This window comes from Aplidium turbinatum, chromosome 10 (genome assembly GCF_918807975.1).
Source record: "Aplidium turbinatum chromosome 10, kaAplTurb1.1, whole genome shotgun sequence".
NCBI lineage: Eukaryota > Metazoa > Chordata > Ascidiacea > Aplousobranchia > Polyclinidae > Aplidium > Aplidium turbinatum.
This window is the reverse complement of record NC_137481.1, coordinates 23,188,666-23,210,916: the sequence shown is the minus strand read 5'-3', so window position 1 is coordinate 23,210,916 and position 22,251 is coordinate 23,188,666. Positions and strand designations below refer to the sequence as shown.

At 39.0% G+C, this 22,251-nt stretch overlaps 1 protein-coding gene across 2 annotated transcripts; it reads right to left on the bottom strand.

The window, feature by feature from the left end:
- Positions 1-6,944: 6,944 nt before the first annotated feature.
- Positions 6,945-20,758, bottom strand: LOC145778324 (uncharacterized). Of its 2 annotated transcripts, XM_082589788.1 has the most exons (11): positions 20,626-20,758; positions 19,917-20,053; positions 19,403-19,502; positions 18,743-18,876; positions 17,940-18,042; positions 14,135-14,245; positions 12,531-12,627; positions 11,490-11,564; positions 9,393-9,504; positions 9,096-9,194; positions 6,945-8,620 (listed from the first exon to the last, which is right to left on the bottom strand). In XM_082589788.1, the coding sequence occupies exons 1-11, from the start codon at positions 20,681-20,683 to the stop codon at positions 8,516-8,518; spliced, it is 1,131 nt and encodes a 376-aa protein (XP_082445914.1). In that variant the 5' UTR covers positions 20,684-20,758; the 3' UTR covers positions 6,945-8,515. The 2 variants fall into 2 exon arrangements, with proteins under 2 accessions (XP_082445914.1, XP_082445915.1); XM_082589789.1 differs by lacking the exons at positions 18,743-18,876; positions 19,403-19,502.
- Between the last annotated feature and the right edge of the window lie 1,493 nt (positions 20,759-22,251).

Here is a 22,251-nt window from a genome sequence, read left to right as displayed (position 1 = left end):
TTTTCTAAAACAAAAAGGAAATTTACTGAAATTTATAGACGGTGATTTAAGTGATCCCCCCCTCCCTAAAAGAAAGAAAATTAAGTTAATTTATATTGTATTTGCAGGTTCAGGTTAATGTAGACCTACCTACACAGCATTGTGCTTCGTTGAAAACGCCCTCCTCCCAAGGCTACTTGCATGATCAGCCCCTGGATTCGAATCAGTTCCACCACCGGCGATAAGTTTTAATATGACAAAGACAACGACAATTGGTTACTAGATAAATGCAATACCTTATTTCAAGCCGTCATAAAACTAGACCAATTTGAAAAGGAGCAGAAATTTAAACAAAGCTACCGTACCACTTTTCCCAACCAGGTGGACACAAACTTTGATGGTTTGTCTTAGGCTGCAGTATTTTTACTCTTGATTTCATTTGTTTACAAACTGTGACAAAAAAAACGTTTATAATAATAGCCTATAAAGTAAAAATGGGCGTTGGTTTAATAAATTACGCAGTGGTCCAAATTACACGGTTCCCCTAATATTGATAAGTCTTTGTGAAACCGAGTTGTCTCGCATAATTAGGCCTAACTGCTGCTACGTTACAAACAAAACAACATTTTTAAAGCATTTTAAAGTGTCACTAACCACACAAGCCAGAAGAACAGCACACTTCTATTTCAATTAAAACCTAAATCTCTAATTAAAGGCGCATTTTCTCTTACTGCAGAAACTTTGACTTCAAAATAAATGAAATAGGTCTAAGTTAGATTTCGAAACGAAAGAACAAAGTTGAATTATTTTATGTCAAATTAATACAAAATTTTATTTCAAAAATATGTAAATTACAACCTCCTTCGTTAAATTAGATCCCGCCACAACAAAACGAAGTTAATTTGATTGAAATGGACTGAGCTCAATAAATGATGGAAATTGTAGCTTACTAAAAACTAAATTTGGCCAGTGAAAAATTGTCCAGTTACTCAGATGGTCATTGGTCAAGTTAATCGCATCGCAGATAATTTTTTCGTCCTTATTAACACGAAAATATACTTTCTATAACCTCAGTGTAGTCATAAATAACCAAGGCCTATGAGAGGGGGGTACGGAGGGTACGGCGTACCCTTGAGGGCTTAGGCCTGTGTTTGCTGGGAGGCCCGAAATTGTGGTTTTATAGTTTAGGCCTACGCGCAAAAATGTTTGGTTAAAACCATCATAAACGACTGATTTCAAGCATAAAAGTTGTTATTCTTTAATCATGGGGACCCGTAATCTAGCAAAAGGGCCAAGAAAGGTAATCGAGTGCTTTGCGAGCAAATTAGGGGCCCAAAGTGGTAATTTAATGTTTTACGTGCAAAAATGATCTGTTAAAAGCACCCTAAATTACATCATAAAAGTTAGTTATTTTCCTGTCCGGATGGGGGAGAGGAGCATAGTGTAGCAACAGCAGGTTTGAGAAAAACCCGGGCAAAAAGCCCGGGTGTTTTTTTTGTGTTTTTTAAAAACTATTTGACAAAGGTAGTTTCACGCTTCTTTCACTTTAAAATGAATTTCGGAGTAAGAGCAGGAGCCAGAGAATACTTTCGGAGCAGGACCGGAGCATGTAAGTTTACTTCTAGACTAGTCTAGAAGTACATGACCGGAGCCGGAATCAAAAAAAGTGACTTCTCTCGTTCACCTCTGCTAGTGCTGGGCATGTGGTGAATGCAAAAGTTAATGAAGAATGCTTAGGATTGGTCAGATGATTAACTTGATATATGTTTCAACAAGATGTTATGCTTGAGCCTTGGTAGAGAGCTTGGCTTGTACCAGATACCAGATACATGTAACACTCAGTAACGTTAAAGGATTTAACATTAAATACACAAAAAAAAACATAAAAAAACTACTAAATCCAACGTTTTCGACACCACATAGTGTCCTCTTCAGAACTAATTATAAGCTACATCTAAGATAAATAAAAAAATTAATTTAAAAATTTTACATTAAAGATGTACAAGCGACACCTATCAACAGCACCATCAACAACTGACACACGAATTCAATGCAGGATAAACAAATTGGCGAGGGACAGGTCACATGATATGCACAACACAAAATAATAATTTTATTGCAGCCTGATACTATTATTGCGCACAGATGTCCAATTCTGCAATAAAATGTTGTGTGATGTGCAATACGCCTGAGCAAACATCACACTTTTTGCCCAAGACAAAGGGGGCCCGGAATGACTTTTCGTACCCCTAGTGAAAATTTCTCTCAGAGGCCCTGTAAATAACACAGGCTAAGGAATAGGCCTATGTTTTTTCGGCAGTCGTGTGTAGCAAAAATTAACAGCGATAAACACATGTTTCGCCCATGCGGCTTGGCTCATCAGTATCGCACCACTAACTCATGCCACCGTTATGGTTAGCGAATCACAAATTGCTCGCTGTTTTAGTGAGTAGGCTACAGTCTTGTGCTGACGGTCAGGAAGAAAGCTCCTTTTTAGCCCACATAGGCTAAAGAAGTTAGGCTATAATGATGAAAACAAAACCTGCGTAAAAGTGTTGCGATCCTTCTAGACTCTAGAGCCATTATACTTAATAGGTCTATGTTATTTCGGTCTTGAGCACTTTTTAACGTTCGGGTTTTGTCACTTCTACTTGTTTTTTAAATCCTTGCTATACCCAGGTCAGGAGCTTTGAGAGGGGAGAAAGTCAGGCAACTTTCTCCTAAGCATAGCATTGTAAAGGAAAAACGAGTAGTTTTTCGTTTTGTTACTTTTGAGCGGGCCCATTTTTACGACTAAAATAAAAATTTAACAACTTAAAAATAAACAAAATTTTGAATGAAATGCGTAGTTAGGCCAACAAGTATTTTTCGATCATTGTAGATGCTACCTCAGATGTTTCCTCAGATGAGGTAGATGCTACCTCAGATGTTTTCTCAGATGAGGTAGATGCTACCTCAGATGTTTCTCATCAAGAACAAACCATTCTCGAATCAGGGTTGCTTCAAGACGTAGGCTAAAGTCTGATGCTGAAGCCTACTGATTTCTGTGTCACTGAACGTCTTATGTTGCTCTAACTTGAAAAGTGATGCTACATTGTCTAAGCGTGTACTATTTTTGCTTAACCAACTGAACCTTGACATGAAAAACCGTGTTGGTCAGGCATATGATAATAAATCCAACATATCTGAAAAAGTGTCCAAACAAGATTGAAGGAAGTAAACCCTTCCTGCCTATTTTCTACTGATGGATGTCATTGCTTAAATGTACGAGATTTGGAACTCATGATGGTGTGCACTGTGCAGTGTTGTCCAGATATATCACATTCTTTTTGAGTAGCCTAATTGATCGACTAAGCTTATGTCATTTTTAATTGCTGCCCAGCCAGATAGGAAATTCTAAAGAAAGCTACTCCATTGTGTGTTTACAATTTTTCCTTCATCTAAAATTACCAGCTAGGTTATAACTATTTCGATTCACATCATGGGTGGAACTAAACGCAGACGCAATGACGCAAACTTGTCAAAAGGAGACGTTATCACAGACCCAACTTTTCTAGGATTCCACACAATAAACAGACAAGAATTCATCAGCAAACACTCCCGCAATGCCCAAACACCAGGGAGTTAAAGTGTCTTTATTTGGAGCCCGAGAATCGTTTTGGTACGGGGCCTAAATTCTCCTCTTAATGGCCCTGGCCAAATTAAGGCACCGTATATGAGATCTGCCAAAGTAACAAATGAGAAAATTTTCGAACAAATTAAACCGGACATATTCCTAGAAGCTAGAATCGTCAGGCAGAAACTTTCATATTTTGGCCACATAATGAGAAGCAAATCAATGGAAAAAGACATCATGCTTGGTTTGGTCAGTGGAGGAAGAGGAAGGGAGCGCCCAAAAACAAGATGGCTTGACACAATTGTGAATGACAGTGGTATAGGAGTGCATGAAATGAAGGAGGCTGCGTGGGATTTTGTTTGTTTGTTTGTTTGTTTATCTTTATCCTGCATTGCGGGAAAGCGAACTTGAGCGCTATGCATCGGTGTACGCCTTCCGACATACACCTGACCCACGCTGCAGCCGACGGCAATGTCTGTTTCCGGTTGTCTACTCTACTTATGACTTCAATTTGGTACTACCCATTACTCGAAATCGATCACTGGGTAGAGGCAATTATCGTAAAGTTTCTTGCCCAGAGAAACAACAGCAAGTGCCGGTGGCTGTAGTCGAACATGCAATCTCTCGACTGCGAGCCCAACGCGCTAACCACTCGGCCAGTGCTGCCGACGTAACGAGAGATGTGGAGAAAGATGACATATAGAGTGACCGAGAGTCGTAAAGGACTGAACGGATGAAGAAGAATATGAGATCTGCATGTGCATACGATACAACTTTACCGCAATTTTTTCTAGACAAAATATTGAGCAACCGTGGCAATTTTGCCGCAAGTCGAGTGATTTTGTTGATTTCATATTGAAAAAAGTTTTTTCTTACAGATACGTTGTTTGAAATCGAAACTTTAAAAGAATTCAATTTTTCACGCTGAGCAAAGCAAGCAAGTTTAGCTTTAGAAACATGATGCAACGCATGATACAAATTCATTACTTGTATGTTTGCTAAAAAATGTTGTTTTTGAGGGCCCACTTTGGCACTTTTCGTATTGTTTCCGGACCAGTCATGATTTCTCTCGGATGCCCTGGCTAGGCCTATAGCTATGTTATCTTAGGCTATTTACAATCTGCACTGGCGACCTCACTTGGAATGGGAATAAAGCCAGAAAAAGGTATTAAGCCTACTTGTTGCTTTAAATGAATAAACATAACTAAACTAACGTGACATCGTAATAAATAATAAAAACAAATTAATAAACTATAACTTTAAAAAAAGCTTAAAAAGTAGGCTAATTGACCTCTCCTCCCTACGTTGGCTAGCTTATAGCCCACATGCTTCTAGTGGTTGCTATATATAATAGAACTAGAAGATTCAGATCCCATTGAAATTAAAACCTTACTATTGGTGTGACTTTTGTAAGTTATGTTACCAGCATTCCAAAGCCACTCAGGTGCATATATAAATAATTAACGTTTTTGTGAAGAAAAAACATTCTTTTGTCAAATCTAAAAGAAGCAAATTATTCAGTAGCCTGCAAATGTTTTGCAAGTTTGTTGTCAACAATAACTTTCCTTATTTAAATCTCCCTAACTTCCTAATTTAAGTGTGAGAGATACCTCCAGAAATATAACGTTTCTGTATAGAAAGACCGCAGCCAATGAAAGTCTTAGAAGTAGACTACACAAATGTATGCTACTTCTTTCCCAAAGTAACCGAAGTTGAGCTGAATGGTTGAGCGACAACGTCACCAGTAAAAGTAGCAAACGTAAGGCTGGACTTAGTAAAAATCAGCTTCTTGCATTTTTTCTTGTTTTAAAAATGCATTGAGCTCACTTCATCAAACTTTGAAAACAATCTTGGAGTAGGGAGCTTTGTGGCATTTGTTGTGACATTTGTTGGGAGCTTTGTGGCAAAATCAAACCAGTTTAGAGCTATTCCAGTTAGATATCCAATGTTTGCGACCTTTTTAAGACTGCTAATTGGTAGCCTAACCTGTTTAGTCAATAACATTACAAATTAGGCTATAGTATAACTGACCAAAACAATTTTAAGTTCTGTTTCTGATTTTACATAAACTTGAAAACATTTTTGCGATTGAACGAAAAACTTAAAATGATTTTTCCGATTCTTGTTTATCTTAAAGTTTGGTCAGGCCTGCCTTGTAGGTTAATGCTGACAGATTAAAAGTTATCTTGCTGCTTCAACTAAACAGAAAAAAGTGGTCAAGTTTAAAAGTTGTTTTGCTTCAACCCTCCGGCTATTTACTTCAGTCTATAGTTAACATCGTTAAATTCAGCTTAGTCTCGACAAATGTATAATCAACTTCACCTTTTCAAACACAATAAAGTCGTCACAGCTGAACACGACCATAAAGGTCATTTTAGATTGCTGATAGATTTTGCTACTGTTGCTGCTTATGAGATGGATTTCTTTTGTTGTAGCCTACAGTCCCGGCAGTTATTAGCCAACTATACCTACCTCAAAATATTGAGTTCAACCGTTTTAGTTGTTTATCGTTTCGCTAAGCCTCAGTGCGACATATAGTTTGAAAATAATTTAGCGCAATCTGCACACAACTGAACGCAGAAACTACAAGCTGTATTTTTTGAAACTTGGCGGTTGAGATAAGTTTGGTGCCTGTGAAAACTAAAGATCCTGGTTTCTACACACTGCACCACCTCACCGATACACATTTTGGGTTTGCCACTTTTTCGTTTTGTTGGTAGCAAACGAGTCCTTTTACTGTTTGATTCTCTGGATGTCTTACACCATGCTATTTTTGTGTTTATCTCAAGTATGCCATCAAGTCTCAAACCTAAAGGCCTAAGGTAGGCTCGTCAAAGTAAACACATTCTTGTCGCTAGTTCCTCAAACATTCTTGCTGCAGTATTGTACCACACCCCTTGAGCATTATGCAAGCACTCTCACCAACAGACTGGCATTTTAAACACAACCTCAGTAGCGTGCACAGGGTATTTTTGGGGGTCTGTAACCTTTCGAAGACGCCCGGTCGGGAAATTAAAATTCTTTATGGCGCGCTTTTCTTGTGTTTTGATTTGGTACCCCAGGATCTCACCGATACCGGGCCCAACGTATTCATTCAACGGGCTCAACGGCCCTGTTCAACCATCTGGTCGGAGACCGGATTTCTGGGAAGAAAGTTTATTGGCTTCAATTCGGCCCTAAGTCTGATTTTTAATAAGCAGAACGTTGCCTCATCCTCCCAAAACTAGTAGGCTACTACCTTGGCACGCTGCCATAGCACTTCCTTTTTGCATTTAAAGCAGGACGCGCATTCAGCGTCATACGGGGAAGGAGACGTCTTCGCGAACGCCTTTGCTTTAAGACAGCAGCGTGCTTGCTACAAAATTTATAATGTAAAACACCAATTTCAACTAAAGGCAGTATAAGGCGATACAATTTAGAAAATTGTGTAAAGGAAACTTGTTTACAGCAGAGACGTCCAATCTTGTATCCTATTAGTCAATTACAAACTTGTATTACCGAGCCATGGAAGGTATTTAATTCAACCCGCAGTTTAGAAAAAAAAACAGACATTTTTGACAATAAAAATACGTAATTTGAATTAAGGCCCGGAATAAAAAGCCCCAGAATGGACGTCCCTGGACCACAGTCAAATATGCTGCAACCACCAGGAGCGTACAAACACATTTTTCTTGAACTTCAGTCAAGAGCCCTCAATGACTGTTAAATTCTTTTTCAAATTTTATTAAGTTTTTCTTGTATGTTTTTGATTGCACCAACACCACAAACCAAATCTAAGCACGTTCATTCATCGAGAGCGCAACGTTGATTTAACATCTAACTTAGCAAAGTTTCAAGCCGGTTAACAGACAATCAGACACGTATTTGATTCGAGCTATGAAATAGCTGCGAATAAACTCGTTTTTATAGCTGTATAGATGGATTTGGCCATAAATTTTCAACAAATGTCGCCAATATTTCGTAGTTTGAAGTCGCCAGCTACCCAGATAGCAAGTGATTCTTTGCCTGGGTAATGGGTATAGAATAACTTCATTCAGATTCTATTTGAATAAGACCTTCTGATGATCCGTTAGGTGAAACAATTTGTAAAGGCTTCAGATAGTAATAACTATATTTGATTGAATAACTTCATTCTATATTTAGCGCAACAATTGCCTTGTTATCTTGGGCAAAAATGTTTTTTGGCACATTCTGTAACTATCGTAAGTCAATGCAATTATTGAAGTACAAACTAGACTATTTTTGTTTCCATTAACGGCAATATAGTTTCTTCGGAATGACAGTTCTCATAAGTACACCACATTATTTTTAACTTATGACGTCAGAAATAACCGTGAGGACATCATATTGCAGGTGATGCAATGAGATTGAATTCTTATTGAAGCGAACGTGTTCAGATTGAGTTTGTGGGAGATTCAAAAAGTAACCTAACAATTTTATGGTTCTTCAGTAAACTTCTAAAACATTGTAACTTAACAGACATTGAACTTATATCTAAAGTTGTTTAAAAGAAAATTCACAAAAACAGGCCCTCGGGTACGTGTTTGCTCACCCCTGCCAAATAGACCGGTGAAATGATGAAACGCTGCAGAAATTTATAAACTCACAGCGCTTTCTGTGCTGCAGCAAGTATACGGCGTTGAGGTAGCAGCTTCCTCGGTAGACGACCTTGCAATAAAGATGGCTGCACATTTACAGAAACTAAACTAATATGGCAAAAATAAAATAGTCCCACCAATTAAAAAAAAACGATGCATCTACAAAATTTGTGACAGTTCTTTCATATGAGTCCTTTCAACTGATGAAGAGTTAGGCAAGCTCTTAACTTGGTAAAGCAACAAACAACAACAACAACAATCTGTTCTATTGGGCTCTGGCAATATCTCGTTCCATCTGCTTCCATTCTCCAAGTTTCTCATCTCAATTGTCTGCGGCATCCGATGGGAGAGTCAAATGAGGAGGAGCTTTCTCCAGAGTCCGAATGACCAAGTACGCAAAAAGGACCACAAGAAGAGTGAAAATGATCTGGTGAAAAAAAGAAAAGTTCACTTTCCTTCACATCATGTGTAGTCTAAACTGGTACTTCAAAATGGTTATGAGCGGGCAATGGGCAAGTCCATTGTCCAACCAGAGATCTGAAACCCAGAGCTGCCAGCGCGAACCATTTCTATCAACGTCTGGTTAACCAACTTATTCCAGGCATGTGCCTCTTGATTTAATTCGCTCTGCTTGTTTTTTTGCTTGGCATTGAGCACTTTTTGTAGTATTAATAGTATTTATTGTTTACCTCTTGATAGTTATACATTTCCTAACATTTTCCTTTTCTAACTTTTCATAACCGGTAATAATGGGAAAACAATTTGGCATCCTCCCTTTCCTTTAAATTCAATTTAAAAACAGTGTTGATTTCTGTCCCACTGAGGCAATGTTGAACAATGGCAAAAAGATAAGCCGTGAAATTGTTAGTGAAAATTTAGTCAGAGCATTGCAGAAACGATACCTGAACCCAAATAGGAATCCACCTCCTTTCTGGCTTGATAGTGACGTTTTCAGAAGAGTCGGTTTCCTCCTTCTGGTTGCTGGAGGTGTCGGACTTTTGCTGCAAGATCAAATAATATTGCGTACTATTGATTCGTTTGCTTTTGAAATAGAAACAAGTCTGGAAGTATCTACTGTGGTAACTGGTAAGTTGCCACTTTGTAGCATTTATTGCTCAATGGATGGATATCGGACTGCGGCGAAAAGTGACAAGAAAATCGTTAACATTCACTAGTTAGGAATTACATCACCAACTAACCTCCACCACAGTTTCCCGGGTTTCTACAGTTTTCTGAGTGACAATCGATGTTGTCGATTGCTGGTTGGTAATCGCCGACGACCGTAGCGGACGACGCTTTGTGGCACTCGAGCTATGATATAATGAAAAGTTTAGTTAATAATGACTCAAGTCTCCTGCATCTAGCAAAGTAAGATAACAATTCTGTTCTTCATTCAAGTTCGACAGGCTTAGCTCGACATTCAACCCTAACCCAGTTCTCCATCTAGTAAATGAGAATTGTTAATTATTACGGATGCCACTAACTGGCAATGGCATCATTACACCAATACTAGCGTCAAACTTCTAAAGTGGCGACTACAGACGATATTCGAGCTATCAACCCGAAGCAAAAATGAATCAATGACGTTTTTCATTGAAAATGTTGGTGAATCAATATAACAAAAAGAAAACCAAAATAATAAGGTGATGGACAAAACTTCTTAACCATCGAGACGCCCGGTAAGGACTATGGAGTCGTATTATGCGTCTCTGTACGACACTACGACAGACAGAGTCTTACTGCTGCTCCACGGTTTTGCGCCATTTGTTTCCAGCATTGCAAGGGTTGGATTAAGGTTCACTTCCTACTTGTTATAGTTCGATAATGTAAAAAGAAACGTGAATCACGCCACAACAAAGCAAGTGCGAAAGTAAAGACACCAGTGCTGGTATACCAAGCAGAGTTGCAGTTATGGGTTGTATTTGGAAATTAACGTCAACCTAATGCCTTCTCGCATCCGGGCTCACGCCGGGCGGTTGGGAGTTTTAGACAATTGGGCGAGAAGACAAGCTTCGTGTCTACATTCCACAACGTCATCAAGTGTCTTGCATAAGCTGCGCTCTAGGCTGGCATCGAACCAAGGGCCTTCTGATGATTGCCAGGATAATCTTGCTACTGAGCAGACCTGAGATGGTAAACCAAACGTGCTACGGAATAAAGTGTTGGTTTGCGAAATACGAAGACAAACGTGACATTGTGATGCAAACAAACGTGATTGTCGACAACTCATACCAATGGTTGTAGCGTCTGCGGGCGGACGAAGTGTGTCCGCGGTGATGTTTAGAAAGTGGCTTTTGATGCTGAAACGAGTCTATGAATGCGGAGAAGCGAGATGAAATCGAAGACTGTGCTTTTTCGCTATCTTCGCACAGGGCCTGATTTTGCAAACCAGATCCTTTTTTTTCATGTGGTTGCAACTGCGTCTGACAAGAATCTTTTGAACTGAGTGGGACCGTGTCACATGGCGACCAATATGGTTCTTCTTTGACATGATTGTGGGCAAAACCTGGCGTTTCAGGTGTCGAAGTTCGCTTCTCACATTTTTCCACGCTCGAAGCGGTTGTCTTTTCGGCAGCCAACTTCCCGCTAGATGCCGCCACAACAAGAGTAAGGTCATCATCGCTTGTGTCGCTAAATCGTTGCAATTTCAGATCTTGCGAATCATTCGAGAGGCAACGTGTTCCCACTGCTTTTTGAAGCGGGAGAGACAGGTTCATTTGTGATGACGTCATGCAACCATACAGCTCGTCACGCGACGCTCCTAGTGACGAGAGTCTACTTTTCGACTTGCTCGCCGCCACAGTGATGGGTGTCGCCTCGGTTGGTGACCGGGGTGGGACGTTCTCCAGATAATCCACACTGACATGCGATAGATTGGGTGTCGACATAGAACTAGGAAAACAACGGAAAATCACAAGCTGAAATGCCAGTCGACAGAAAAATAGAAGTTTGAAAGTTGCTCGGTTTCGTTGATAAAAAACAAAAAAAGCTTAAGTGACAAAGCCAAATACTGTGAATAACAGGTTAAGAATTTGAAAATGAGTTCCAAAACAACTGTATAAAAAATGGCATTGAAGTAATACAAAGTTTCTACAAGCACATTCTAAAATCCATGATTTTCAAAAATCGATGTTAAATCAATGTGAAAAAAGGCTGAATAACTGGTCAGGTAAATAAAAACAGTGCAACAAGCACATATCGGTAATGCAATTAGTTACACTAGAGATATCCTCCTGTAAAGCTCAGCTGCGCGCTAATGAAATTTTCATGACAAAACATAATCTGGTGTTACTTACAGTGCCGGCTGCGAGCTTGAAATGTCCGAGTTAAATCTGCTGACCATTGATCTTTTGGTGGTCGAGCTGCTTGTTCTGCAACGTCAGGCAAATGAAACTTTATTCAACTCAACAATGTTCATCCCGGTGCTATTCATTGTTGTATCGAGCTATCTGATCTTTGCATCGCTTCCTTCACGACCGAAAACCAGATGGCTGAACACTATAACTGATAGCGCTGGGATGCACATGGATGAGTTAATGAGAGTTGTGAAGGCTTCAGAGTTGTGGAGGGGAGGATAAAGTGACCGAAAGTCGACATCGAATGAAAAGAAAAACCTTTAAACATCCATCAGAGCATTACTGGGATTATGATGAGGTTAGTTTTCTATTGGTGGCTGTGTGCGGGTACACGATAGACTTCACTCGGTCAAGAGACTCGCATGACAAGTACCACATATAATCATTGACAATTTTGCACTGGCGAGAAAAATAGGAAGACGTTAACAAGACATGCAACAGCAACAAACGGGGCCACCAACTGCCATTATAAATATAAGAAAAACGAAATGAATAGGCTATGTATATTAAACTGAATACTGAAAAGTTTGGGTGTTCATCAGGACAATTATCGTTTCTAGCACTAGTTGCTACGGATGCGCATTGTCATGGTGCGCAAAACGTCAGTGAAGCAATAAACCATCTTGTTTGTTGTTAATTTTACTTTCAATTTCATCAGATGAACGTAGCAACTAGTGCTAGAAACGATGAATAGGGTCTGCTACTATTCGGTGAGTCCGATTCGGTGAGTTCCTAACCTCTAACCCTAAAACGGCAATGATAACTAGGCTACGGTACCCGATAATTTAAAAAAAAAAATTGAAAAAATCCCCCGTTAAGGGATCGGACTCACCGAAACGGGCCATTCCGGAAGTAGCATGCGCTAAGCTAAACAAGTAAACAAATGGAAAATACTGAACAGTAAGTACAGAAAATTCATTTTTAAAGAGTAGTACGATAAAAAAATAACACAAGTAAAAAACTAGCGAATGAAATCATCACCTTCTTAGTGCGACAATAGGTGGCTCGTCCAGCAAGGTTTGCATTGTACGTCGCCTGCTTGAGCTTCTTGTCACCGCCACCATTGGCACAGGTTCATCTGTGACAAATATACAGTTTACTCATGCCACAAATATACTGTGTACAGTGTACACCCACAAAGGTATAATGCTGTGACATAATAGAAGTTTTGTATGACGTTCCTTAGTATGATGGTGGATCATCGTATTAGTTTAGAAACAGGACATCCTGTCGCAGGACAACTGACCACGGCCGACCTGTCGGCTGTCGCAAAGGATATATCACCACTAGACGACTTGACGGGAATTCCTTACTAATCCGATTAACGCTTTCCTATTATGCTACTACGAGATATATTGAGCACAATCAAGAAACTAAAATGGTCCTGGGCAGGTCATATAGCAAGATATCAGGACAATAGATGGACTAAAAAATTAACAACATGGACACCACGAGAAACCAAAAGAAAGAAAGGAAAACCAAAAGTAAGATGGAGGGACGACATTGACAAACAATGCAAATGCAATACAACCAATTGGTACCAACTAGCACATAATCATGTAAATTGGCATGAAAAGGGGAAGGCTTACGCTCTGCAGTGGGCTCTCACAGGCTGAAAATGATGATTATGCTACTGCCTTGAGTGAGACTATTCGGAGATGGCCTTTTTTAGAGATTTCCGAAATCCCACAGCAGGATCATTTAAAGGAATTAGCTTATTATAGAGGTATATATTATAAATCAAATAAAGTCTCAGCGAAAAAAAAAAAACTATTGTAAAGCGTCGTTTCATGATTAACAATAGAGATTAATCTAATAAAGTTTCAGGTCGACCTTTCAATGAGGAATCTGGCAGTCGCTTCCTTAAAATGTAATAAATTAACTTTATAACCTGTAACCTACCCTACAGGTTATAAGTTTGGCCTACAGGAGGCCAAACTACTTTTTCTTAACAGATGTATGAAATTGTCCCTCCCCTCAACATTAAAAGCATCATCCACCACTGTGACGTTAATGATCATCAGGATAGATTATATGCCCAACCTAAGTAACCCATAATCGTTGCCTGATATCGCTATAGCCTATATTCGCAAGATATCAGCTATTTTACATCTACCTCAGTACCTCACTGAAACAATAACCGTTTCCTTTGCATGGGTATAGAAAGATAACACAAAAAACGCCTACCTAAACGATTCCTACAAATTCTCTAAGTAAACAGAAGCGGTTACTAGATTTTCAAAAAATCAACAAATCGGTCGTCTAAAAAAACGGAATGGCCCGTTTCGGTTAGTCCGATCCCTATTCAGTGATTTTTTGAATTTTTTTTCTAAATTATTGGGTACCGTAACCTAATTATCATTGCCGTTTTAGGGTTAGGGGTTAGAGGTTAGGAACTCACCGAATAGTAGCAGACCCCTAAAAAAAACTGTCTCCGAAACCGGTCATTCCGAACCAATCTTTGCTGCTTTTGTTGGGTGTGGAACTGACGTCATTGAAACTCTTTCATCACTCAAAACCACAGTCGCAAGTTTTAATCAGTGGTTGGTTACCACATACAAGCATATTAATGTAAAAGCGCTCACCTTCATCACTGAACGTCTTTCCTTGTGTTTCTACTGCAGCAGTCTCCACAACGGCGTCGCCGCCCTCCAACAGTTTAACAAGCTTCTTGAGATAGACTTTCCTTGTGGCAGCTGCACAAATTACATTGTCCAAGTAGGATTAGCTTTGCAAGTGACAATAAGTTTAGTACATTACCCTGTAATAACCAACTGGTTTGCAGAACTCTGCGTCGTGAGGTCCAAATACATCGTTTACAATTTGTAAAAGCGTCACACAAAGATTTTATTTCCGAACTAAATTTTAATTTATCGTGCTTTAAAACTTCGTGCAGCTTTAAGGCAGTGGAGTCAGTATTGCAACAACAGTTTGAAAAAAATGTGAAATTATTCCTACATATGTAGCCGATTTCAGGTTTCTTTTTTTACGCAAGACCTCTAGGTGGCGTTGGATAAGCTCCATAGCGCGAGAGAAACAATGGCTTGTTTGAAAACGCATTTTGTAAAGCACGGAAATCAGTTGTTTTATTAATAAATATAATACTTTTTCGTTCTTGTCAAATTAATATGCTTCCGTTCAAACTTCACTGAGCAATACAATGATATGCTGGAAACTTTATCAATAACTTACTGGAGATAACAGGCCTCGAAATTCACGGCGGTCATGTCCGCCGTCACAGCATGTGATGTCCGCGGGAAGTACCATCTAGATCGGTCATATTTGTCCGCCGAGAAATAACACAGGAACTAGCGATACAAATCGTCATTGCATAGCACGAACAACTGTTGCGAGAATATAATTTCCCGCGCATTCTAGCGCGCATCTAGAAAATACTGTATGATATCCTTAGCTTCCATTCAAGCAGGAAAACTTTCGATTTTTAAGTTGCTTCAACGATTGATGATATCGAATTAGCGTAACAAAGGTGAATTCTTCGCTAAGAATCGATGGGAGTACGATTTTTCTACAGCAATCACGCGCAACTTAGTTCAAGTCTTACGTCACAATGTCTGGCTTTGATCTCCGAGTAATATTGATAAGGCAAGGTGGGTTACAAAATTAGATTATACGAGTAGGCTATTACAGCAAGATGCAGCAAAATTTGTTAAGTTTTGGTATTACAGTAAGAAAGAAAAGGTCCAGGGAAAATTCACTTTCGCTCGAACAAAAATAAACCTAAAGAAAAAATCCTAGTGAAACTTTGCACAGCAGAAAATAGTAGCGTTAGATTTTTCCGACTCGAGCCCAGAGCATTGTGACGCAAGAAACTACACGACCTCGTTCGGTGAAAGTTAATCAAATATGCGGCATATTAAGCAGCTACACGGCGCTTTGACTCTTCAAACGCACGTCGTTGGTCTTCTCAAATGGAGAAGAATTATCAAGATAAACTGATTAAGCATGACGATCGACGCTAAAACTCGTGTGTCCGCCGTGAGACTTAATTTGTCCGCCGACATAGCTGCTCAGACCGGACACGTTTGTCCGCCGTCAACAAAAACGAATTTCGAGGCCTGAGATAATTTAGTCAAAAACAATTTATTTGATACGGTACAACACCGTAATCTACACTCTACAGCTTCATTGAGTTAGTACCATCATGTATTTCGTTTTGTTGTAATAAGCAAACTAAAACCTTGTAAGGCCCTTCTCAAATTCATTGTGTAAACGCCGATTTACAAAGCTATTTATGAATGTATCGCACTGAAAAAAGTTTGAGAACCAGTGCAATAAGCAAACTGCTTATTATGCCAAACCGACACCATTAAAACTTAATATAATAGAAAAATATTTATATAGCACTAGAGCTCGACCGATATCACTTTTTCAGGCCGATACCGATATTTATGAAATTTTTAGGCCGATACCGATATATATCGGCCGATATATATCAATTACGAAAAATTTGTTACCAACAAGGTTATTAAGCAACAAACCAGTCCAAGAAAGTTTATGCATTGGTTGCTGTCATAGGCGCCGAGTTTTCAAAATAGCTGGGCGGGCGAACACATACTGTCACGTCACGTCGTGATCACCAATAATAATGTAGAATTCCACTGTTGTTTTCTTGCCACCAAGGTCCAAGATCTAGGCTTCCTAGTTCCTACTACTATAAATTGCAGATATCTAGCGATAAACTGCGCTATTGAACCGAGCTTACATTGAATCTACAATAGAACAGTTAACGAAGGAGCTGAATTGCAACTAATGAGTGACAACCAACGGTTTCATCCGGCCAAACCAACACGTGTGCACTGTTCAGTAGTGCACAGTTTAATATCAGTGACGTAACAGACGCAACTGTGATGGTTGAGACGACAACATAGAGCATTTTAGCAGCAGAGTTAATTGATGACGTCGTTTGAGAGAAAATTACTCCTTTGAAGAACAATGCTACAGTTTTTACACCGATTTAACATCTGGCGATGTTAAAACGATGTAACAGCAGTGGAAATTGCGGTCAGACTTTTGCTGCAAATGAAGTTCCTCACAGGTTTGCACAATTTACTTGATTTATAGCACTGGGCTTACGAGTGGCAGAGTGGAGACAAACGGCGCGGCTGGACACTTTTGCTCGTTTAACGGCGAATCAACGTTGTTTAACGTTGCATGAATGTAACATGGCAATAATTGACGAAAACTAATCGCTTAATTAGTAGGTCTAGTAGGGCCTATCATATGGCGACAAAACAACCTTGCGAATAAGGTAAGTAGGCTAGTATTAGAAGGTGGCAGATGGTTACAGAAATTTTTGGACTTAAAATTTAATTAATTTTTTTTTTAATTCCTGAAATGTCCGGCGGGCGCGGCCCACCCGCCCGGGACTCGGCGCAGGTGGTTGCTTGCTTAATTACGCCGCATAACTTCCACCGAAAGAGGTCGTGTGGCTTCTTGCGTCACAATGCTCTCGGCACGAATCGGAAAACTTCTATAATGACGCTACTATTTTCTTCTGTGCAAAGTTTCACTAGGCTTTTTTCTTTGGGTTTATTTTTGCAACTTCTACAATGACGCTACTATTTTCTTCTGTGCAAAGTTTCACCAGGATTTTTTCTTTATTTTTGCAACTTCTACAATGACGCTACTATTTTCTTCCGTGCAAAGTTTCACTAGGATTTTTTCTTTGGGTTTATTTTTGCGTGTCATGTGAACAAAAGTTAATTTTCCCTGGACCTTTTCTTTCTTACTGTAATACCAAAACTTGACAAATTTTGCTGCATCTTGCTGCGATAGCCTACTCGCATGATCTCATTTTGTAACGAATCTTGCCTTATCAATATCACTCGGAGATCAAAGCCAGGCATTGTGAGTGACGTAAGACTTGAAATAAGCTGTGCGTGGTTAGTGTAGAAGTACACCCGCACTCCCATCGATTCTTAGCGAAAAATTCACCTTTGTTACACTGATTCAATGTCATCAATCGTTGAAGCAACGTAAAACTCGAAATTTTTCCTGCTTGAATTGAAGCTAAGGGATACAGTATTAACATTTTCTAGATGCTCGCACTAGAATGGGCGGGAAATTATATTCTCACAGCAATTGTTTGTGCTATGCAAGCACGTTTGAGAAACTTGTGTTTCTTCTAAAGGCATGCATGGCTGGTTTTGAGTGTGCTTTTGCTGGCCGATGTTTATCGGCGAAAAACAGCCGATACGATATATCGGCTACACCTGATATCGGCCGATACATATCGGCTGACCGATATATCGGTCGAGCTCTATATAGCACCACCTACAAAACCAAACTAAAGTTTATTAATGGACATTTTTCTTTGGTAGCTTTTTTACATTACAAACCCAAACAGACCCACTCAATGAGGCCACTCACGTCCGATTGGTCCAACTGATTGCCCTAAATCCTTCAACCGTGACCTGATCTCAGTATTGGAAAGGTCATCAACTTCAGAAGCTAAAGAAGTCGTCTTTGTTTTCTGAAACATGTCACAAAATACTGAAACCAAGCAGGAAGACAAGACAATTTTCATGAACTTTTCAAATCATACTAAGGTGCTTTTTAGTTGAGTTTATTGGGAATGCATAAACTTTGTCAACAATCTTTCACACACAACATTGATTCAGTGTTTGTGATAAGGTGCAACTTCTTCAAAGTTGCGGCATCAATTAAATGCTGTCCAGTAGTTCTAGTGCTTCTATAATGCATTGTAGACGTTAGAACATTACAATGTGCATCCTCAAATAAAATACACACCAGTTTTTCCTGTTGTGATTTTAGAATAAAAAAGTACACCATTTACATAAAAAAAAATTCATAACTTTTCCTCCAGGTATGTACATTGAGATTGTACATAAACGTAATCAGAACACTTTAGTACCATTACGGCTTGTTCATAACATTGGCGTTGCTGGTGTCAACCATTATTTGTCTTGGACCTTCTATGGAAACACTTAAAAAAAAGTTGAATTCCGTAATGAGACTGTTCAAAGTCGGAATGGCCCGTTTCGGTGAGTCTGATCCCTTAACGGGGGATTTTTTCAATTTTTTTTTAAATTATTGGGTACCGTAGCCCAACTATTATTGCCGTTTTAGGGTTAGGGGTTAGAGGTTAGGAACTCACCGAATCGGACTCACCGAATAGTAGCAGACCCGTTCAAAGTAATATTCTAACTTGCCTGGGCTTCTTCAGCACCTACGCTTGTCTTTTTGTCTACCTCACTTTTCTCTGACTTTTCATTAAGAAGTGTAGACACGCTTGCGTCAACATTGCCTGTGATGTCTGTTTGAACTGATTTCAGTATTGCTTGAACTAAAGTGAAAATAACACATAATTTGTAGACGAACTGTTTTCTGACGTGACTAAAAAATAATGAAACTGTACAGTGTAAGCTTATGTTTAACGGCAATCGAGTGTAGCAAGAACTCAGCGATAGACACGAGTTTCGCCCATAAGGCTGGGCTCTTTTTTTTGCCACATAGTTCTCAACCGCTGTTTTTGTCAGTTAATTGAATCCTTATCTTTGTGGAAAGAAAACAACTAAACTAACTGTCGCCAAGGATATGCATTGTTGAGAATATGCTCCTTCTCACTATGTAAGCTTATGTTGAGAAACCTGATTCAAACTGTCTAGTCTCCAAGTTTATGTCAAAAAAATCGGTTTCACAATGTTTTTTTTTCAAGTTTTTGCTAATAACGCTACTATATAACATTGACTGGCAATACAACGCTTGAATTAATATCAATGGCTGCTAGGAAATATTGTCAAATAGGTCCAACTGCAAATAAATTTCCTACCAAATCAGCTATTCCCTCTTTTATGTTTCAACCACTGTACCTTCAGTTCGCTTATCTTCTGTTCCCACTGAAACATGACTGGTTTCTACATCAGACCTTTCTGGGATAGAAGGAAACGTCTGATGTTTCCTGTTCAAAATCTTAACAAAACATTTTAATCAATTTTTCTGCTGTGCTAGGGTATGAAATATTGAGTTTGAAATATATTTGGTTAATCAGCTTTTTCTTGAAAGCAGTCTCTGTTTGGTATTTCCCATCAGCATTTCAATCCACAATACAAAAGAAACAACATTCTAGATTAAATATATTATATATATATAATCTACAGAAAACTACAAACCAAGCTAATTAGCATAATACACCAATAATCTCGTTCCTCAATTGCTGCATTAAAGGGTATGTATCAAATAGCCATTGTCTAGTAGGCTAATTTGTGTATAAATATTAAATACCAAACACTTTTAGTGCAAGGTACAGTTTGTTTGACATTTATCCACATATGTATTCAAGAACTACTGTAAAAGTGTTGTATAAATTGGCATCATAGTTATTACCCGAGCACTTCTTTTGCTTGAAGAAGTATTTACTTGCACATTGTCATCAGAGTAACCTCCATCTTGCTTGTCAACAATGTGTGTGTAGTAAAGATCAACATAGTGTGCCTTTGTTCTTTTAGAGGGAACTTTAATACCTGACAAGATAATTGACTTTGTAAATTACAAATTATATGAAAAGAGAATTTTGCAGCAGCTTGAACAATCGAACAATCAAAGACAATAAAATAGAAAAAAATTAGAAAGGATAATAATGCACAAATTAAGAATTGTCTAGTGAAACTTAATTAGCCTATGCACTTAACTAGTTAATATTTAATTAATAATTATATTTAACAAACTAAATTCAATTACCAGCATCTACGGTATGTAAAATAAAAATTCTACAAAGGCCAACAAGTTCTTCTCTTTAACCTTCCATCCCCTTCTAGGTATCATTTTACCACCCAAGTTCACAATGTTTCCCAATTCTACTGGAAGGCTACTAGAGAAACCAGTCTTTAATTTCATCACCCACGACACCAGACCTTCCACCCCGTTAGGTGGGTTCAAGGTGGTACAGTCGTTGATGTGGTTTATAATTTATATCTCAGCAACACATTCAAAAGAAGAGGAAGATGCCATTTCCCATTGGTCAACAAGTTATATATACAAACAAGATTCAAATACGTTAACAAATAGGTAATTAAGTATATAATGATAAAATTACCAATAGCTAAAAGCTCTTCCTTCAATTGGGTTAAAGTTAATTCCTCTGGTTTGGACATAATGGAAAACAAAAACAGCTAATTGCAATAAATCAAAGAACAAGAAACTCTGCAAAGCATAAAATACTTTAAAACTGAACCTTGATGTTAACATACACCACTAGTAAAAGTTTCAATACTTTACAGCCTTCAGTATCTCAGCGAAATAATTAGCCAGAAATACCAGAATCGTTAAACAGCAGAACTACACGACTAGCATCAATACAAAATCCTAAACAATATAAGCTAGGAATATGCAGAGGTGGGCAGTAGCGCGTTACTTTTGTAGCGCCGCTGGCTGCTTTTTTGGTAAAAGTAGCGGTAGCGGCGCTACTTTTTAGTTGGAGTAGCGGCTGCAGTAGCGGCGCTATTTTTTTTCCAAAGTAGCGGCGCTATTTTTTTTCCAAAGTAGCGGTAGCGGGAGAGGCGCTACTTTTTTTTAGTCGCACTCCCAATACTTTTTAATTTAAATTGAAAAAAAAACTTGTTTTTTTGGCAATACTGGTGTGGTCAAGCAGCTATATAATCAGTTTGGTTGCAAAGTTTTGGTCTTTTCTAGCTGACGTCAACTTCTTCGGCGAATATCTCCGTGTGATGAAGCCTATCTGCCAGGCTTTAGACATTCTCCAGGGCAAGTCCAAGGCGTATTACGGAGTCTTGCTTCCAACCATCACAATTTGCGCAAAGAAGTTGACCGAGATCAGTGATCTTGTGACCTGTGAGGAGTTGAAAGTGAAAGTCCTTGAAGGGGTGAAGAAGCGATTCAACAAGTGCTTCAACAACATGAAATGCGTTATGGCATCATGTCTTCATCTCTCCTTCAAGACGTCGTGGCTACAATTTCTGCACTACGTTTCTACGGATGATGCTGACGCACTGCAAGAAAAGGTCAAGACAGATGTAATTCGACTATTGCGGGAGACAGCAAGCCAGGTTTATACCGAGAAGAGTGACACCAACACCAGTCATGACTCCGAGGATGAATTTGGTGTGTTGGCACCATCCCGTGAAACGTGGGTGCAGAAGGAAACAGCAATTGTGGACGCCTTTTTTTGGACAGGAGCAAGTCCTTGAGCTTTTCGAATACCGAGTTAAAACATCTGTTCATTAAATACAACACTCCCATTCCTTCCAGTGCTGCGGTGGAGAGACTTTTCTCTGTTGGAAAATATGTGCTTAAGCGAAAGCGGGCAGGACTTAGTGACTCCCATTTTGCAATGCTCGTGTTTTTGAAAGATGCGTAACAATAAATTTCCCTTAGAATGTGTCTTCTATGACGACGTTAAAATGACAGCGTAAACCAGTAGTTCTCAAACTGTGCGTCGCGACGCCCTGGTGCGTCGTTTCAATTTTCCAAGGGCGTCGCAGAAGAGTTTCGTTTCGTAGCTGAATTTAGTTTATCTTATAAAGATGAGGTTAATCCTTTGATTAGCAGTTTCAGTTGTCATCAAAGTTGTTAACTTCATTAAAACACGCCCACTGAAGTCAAGAGTTTTCAAAAAACTTTGTGGAGAAATGAATGCAGCGCATCGGAGTTTGCTCTTTTAATTTTCATCCAAGTGGTTTTCGCTTAGAAAATTCTTTGAACG

Bases quoted from the DNA above. Each gene is read 5' to 3' on its own strand.
- LOC145778324 (XM_082589788.1), bottom strand. From the start codon at position 20,683: ATGTCCAAACCAGAGGAATTAACTTTAACCCAATTGAAGGAAGAGCTT. The intron at 20,054-20,625 runs GTAATTTTATCA...TTATCTTGTCAG, and splicing joins GGAAGAGCTTTTAGCTATTG to GTATTAAAGTTCCCTCTAAA. The intron at 18,877-19,402 runs GTACAGTGGTTG...TTTTCACTTTAG, and splicing joins AGAAGATAAGCGAACTGAAG to TTCAAGCAATACTGAAATCA.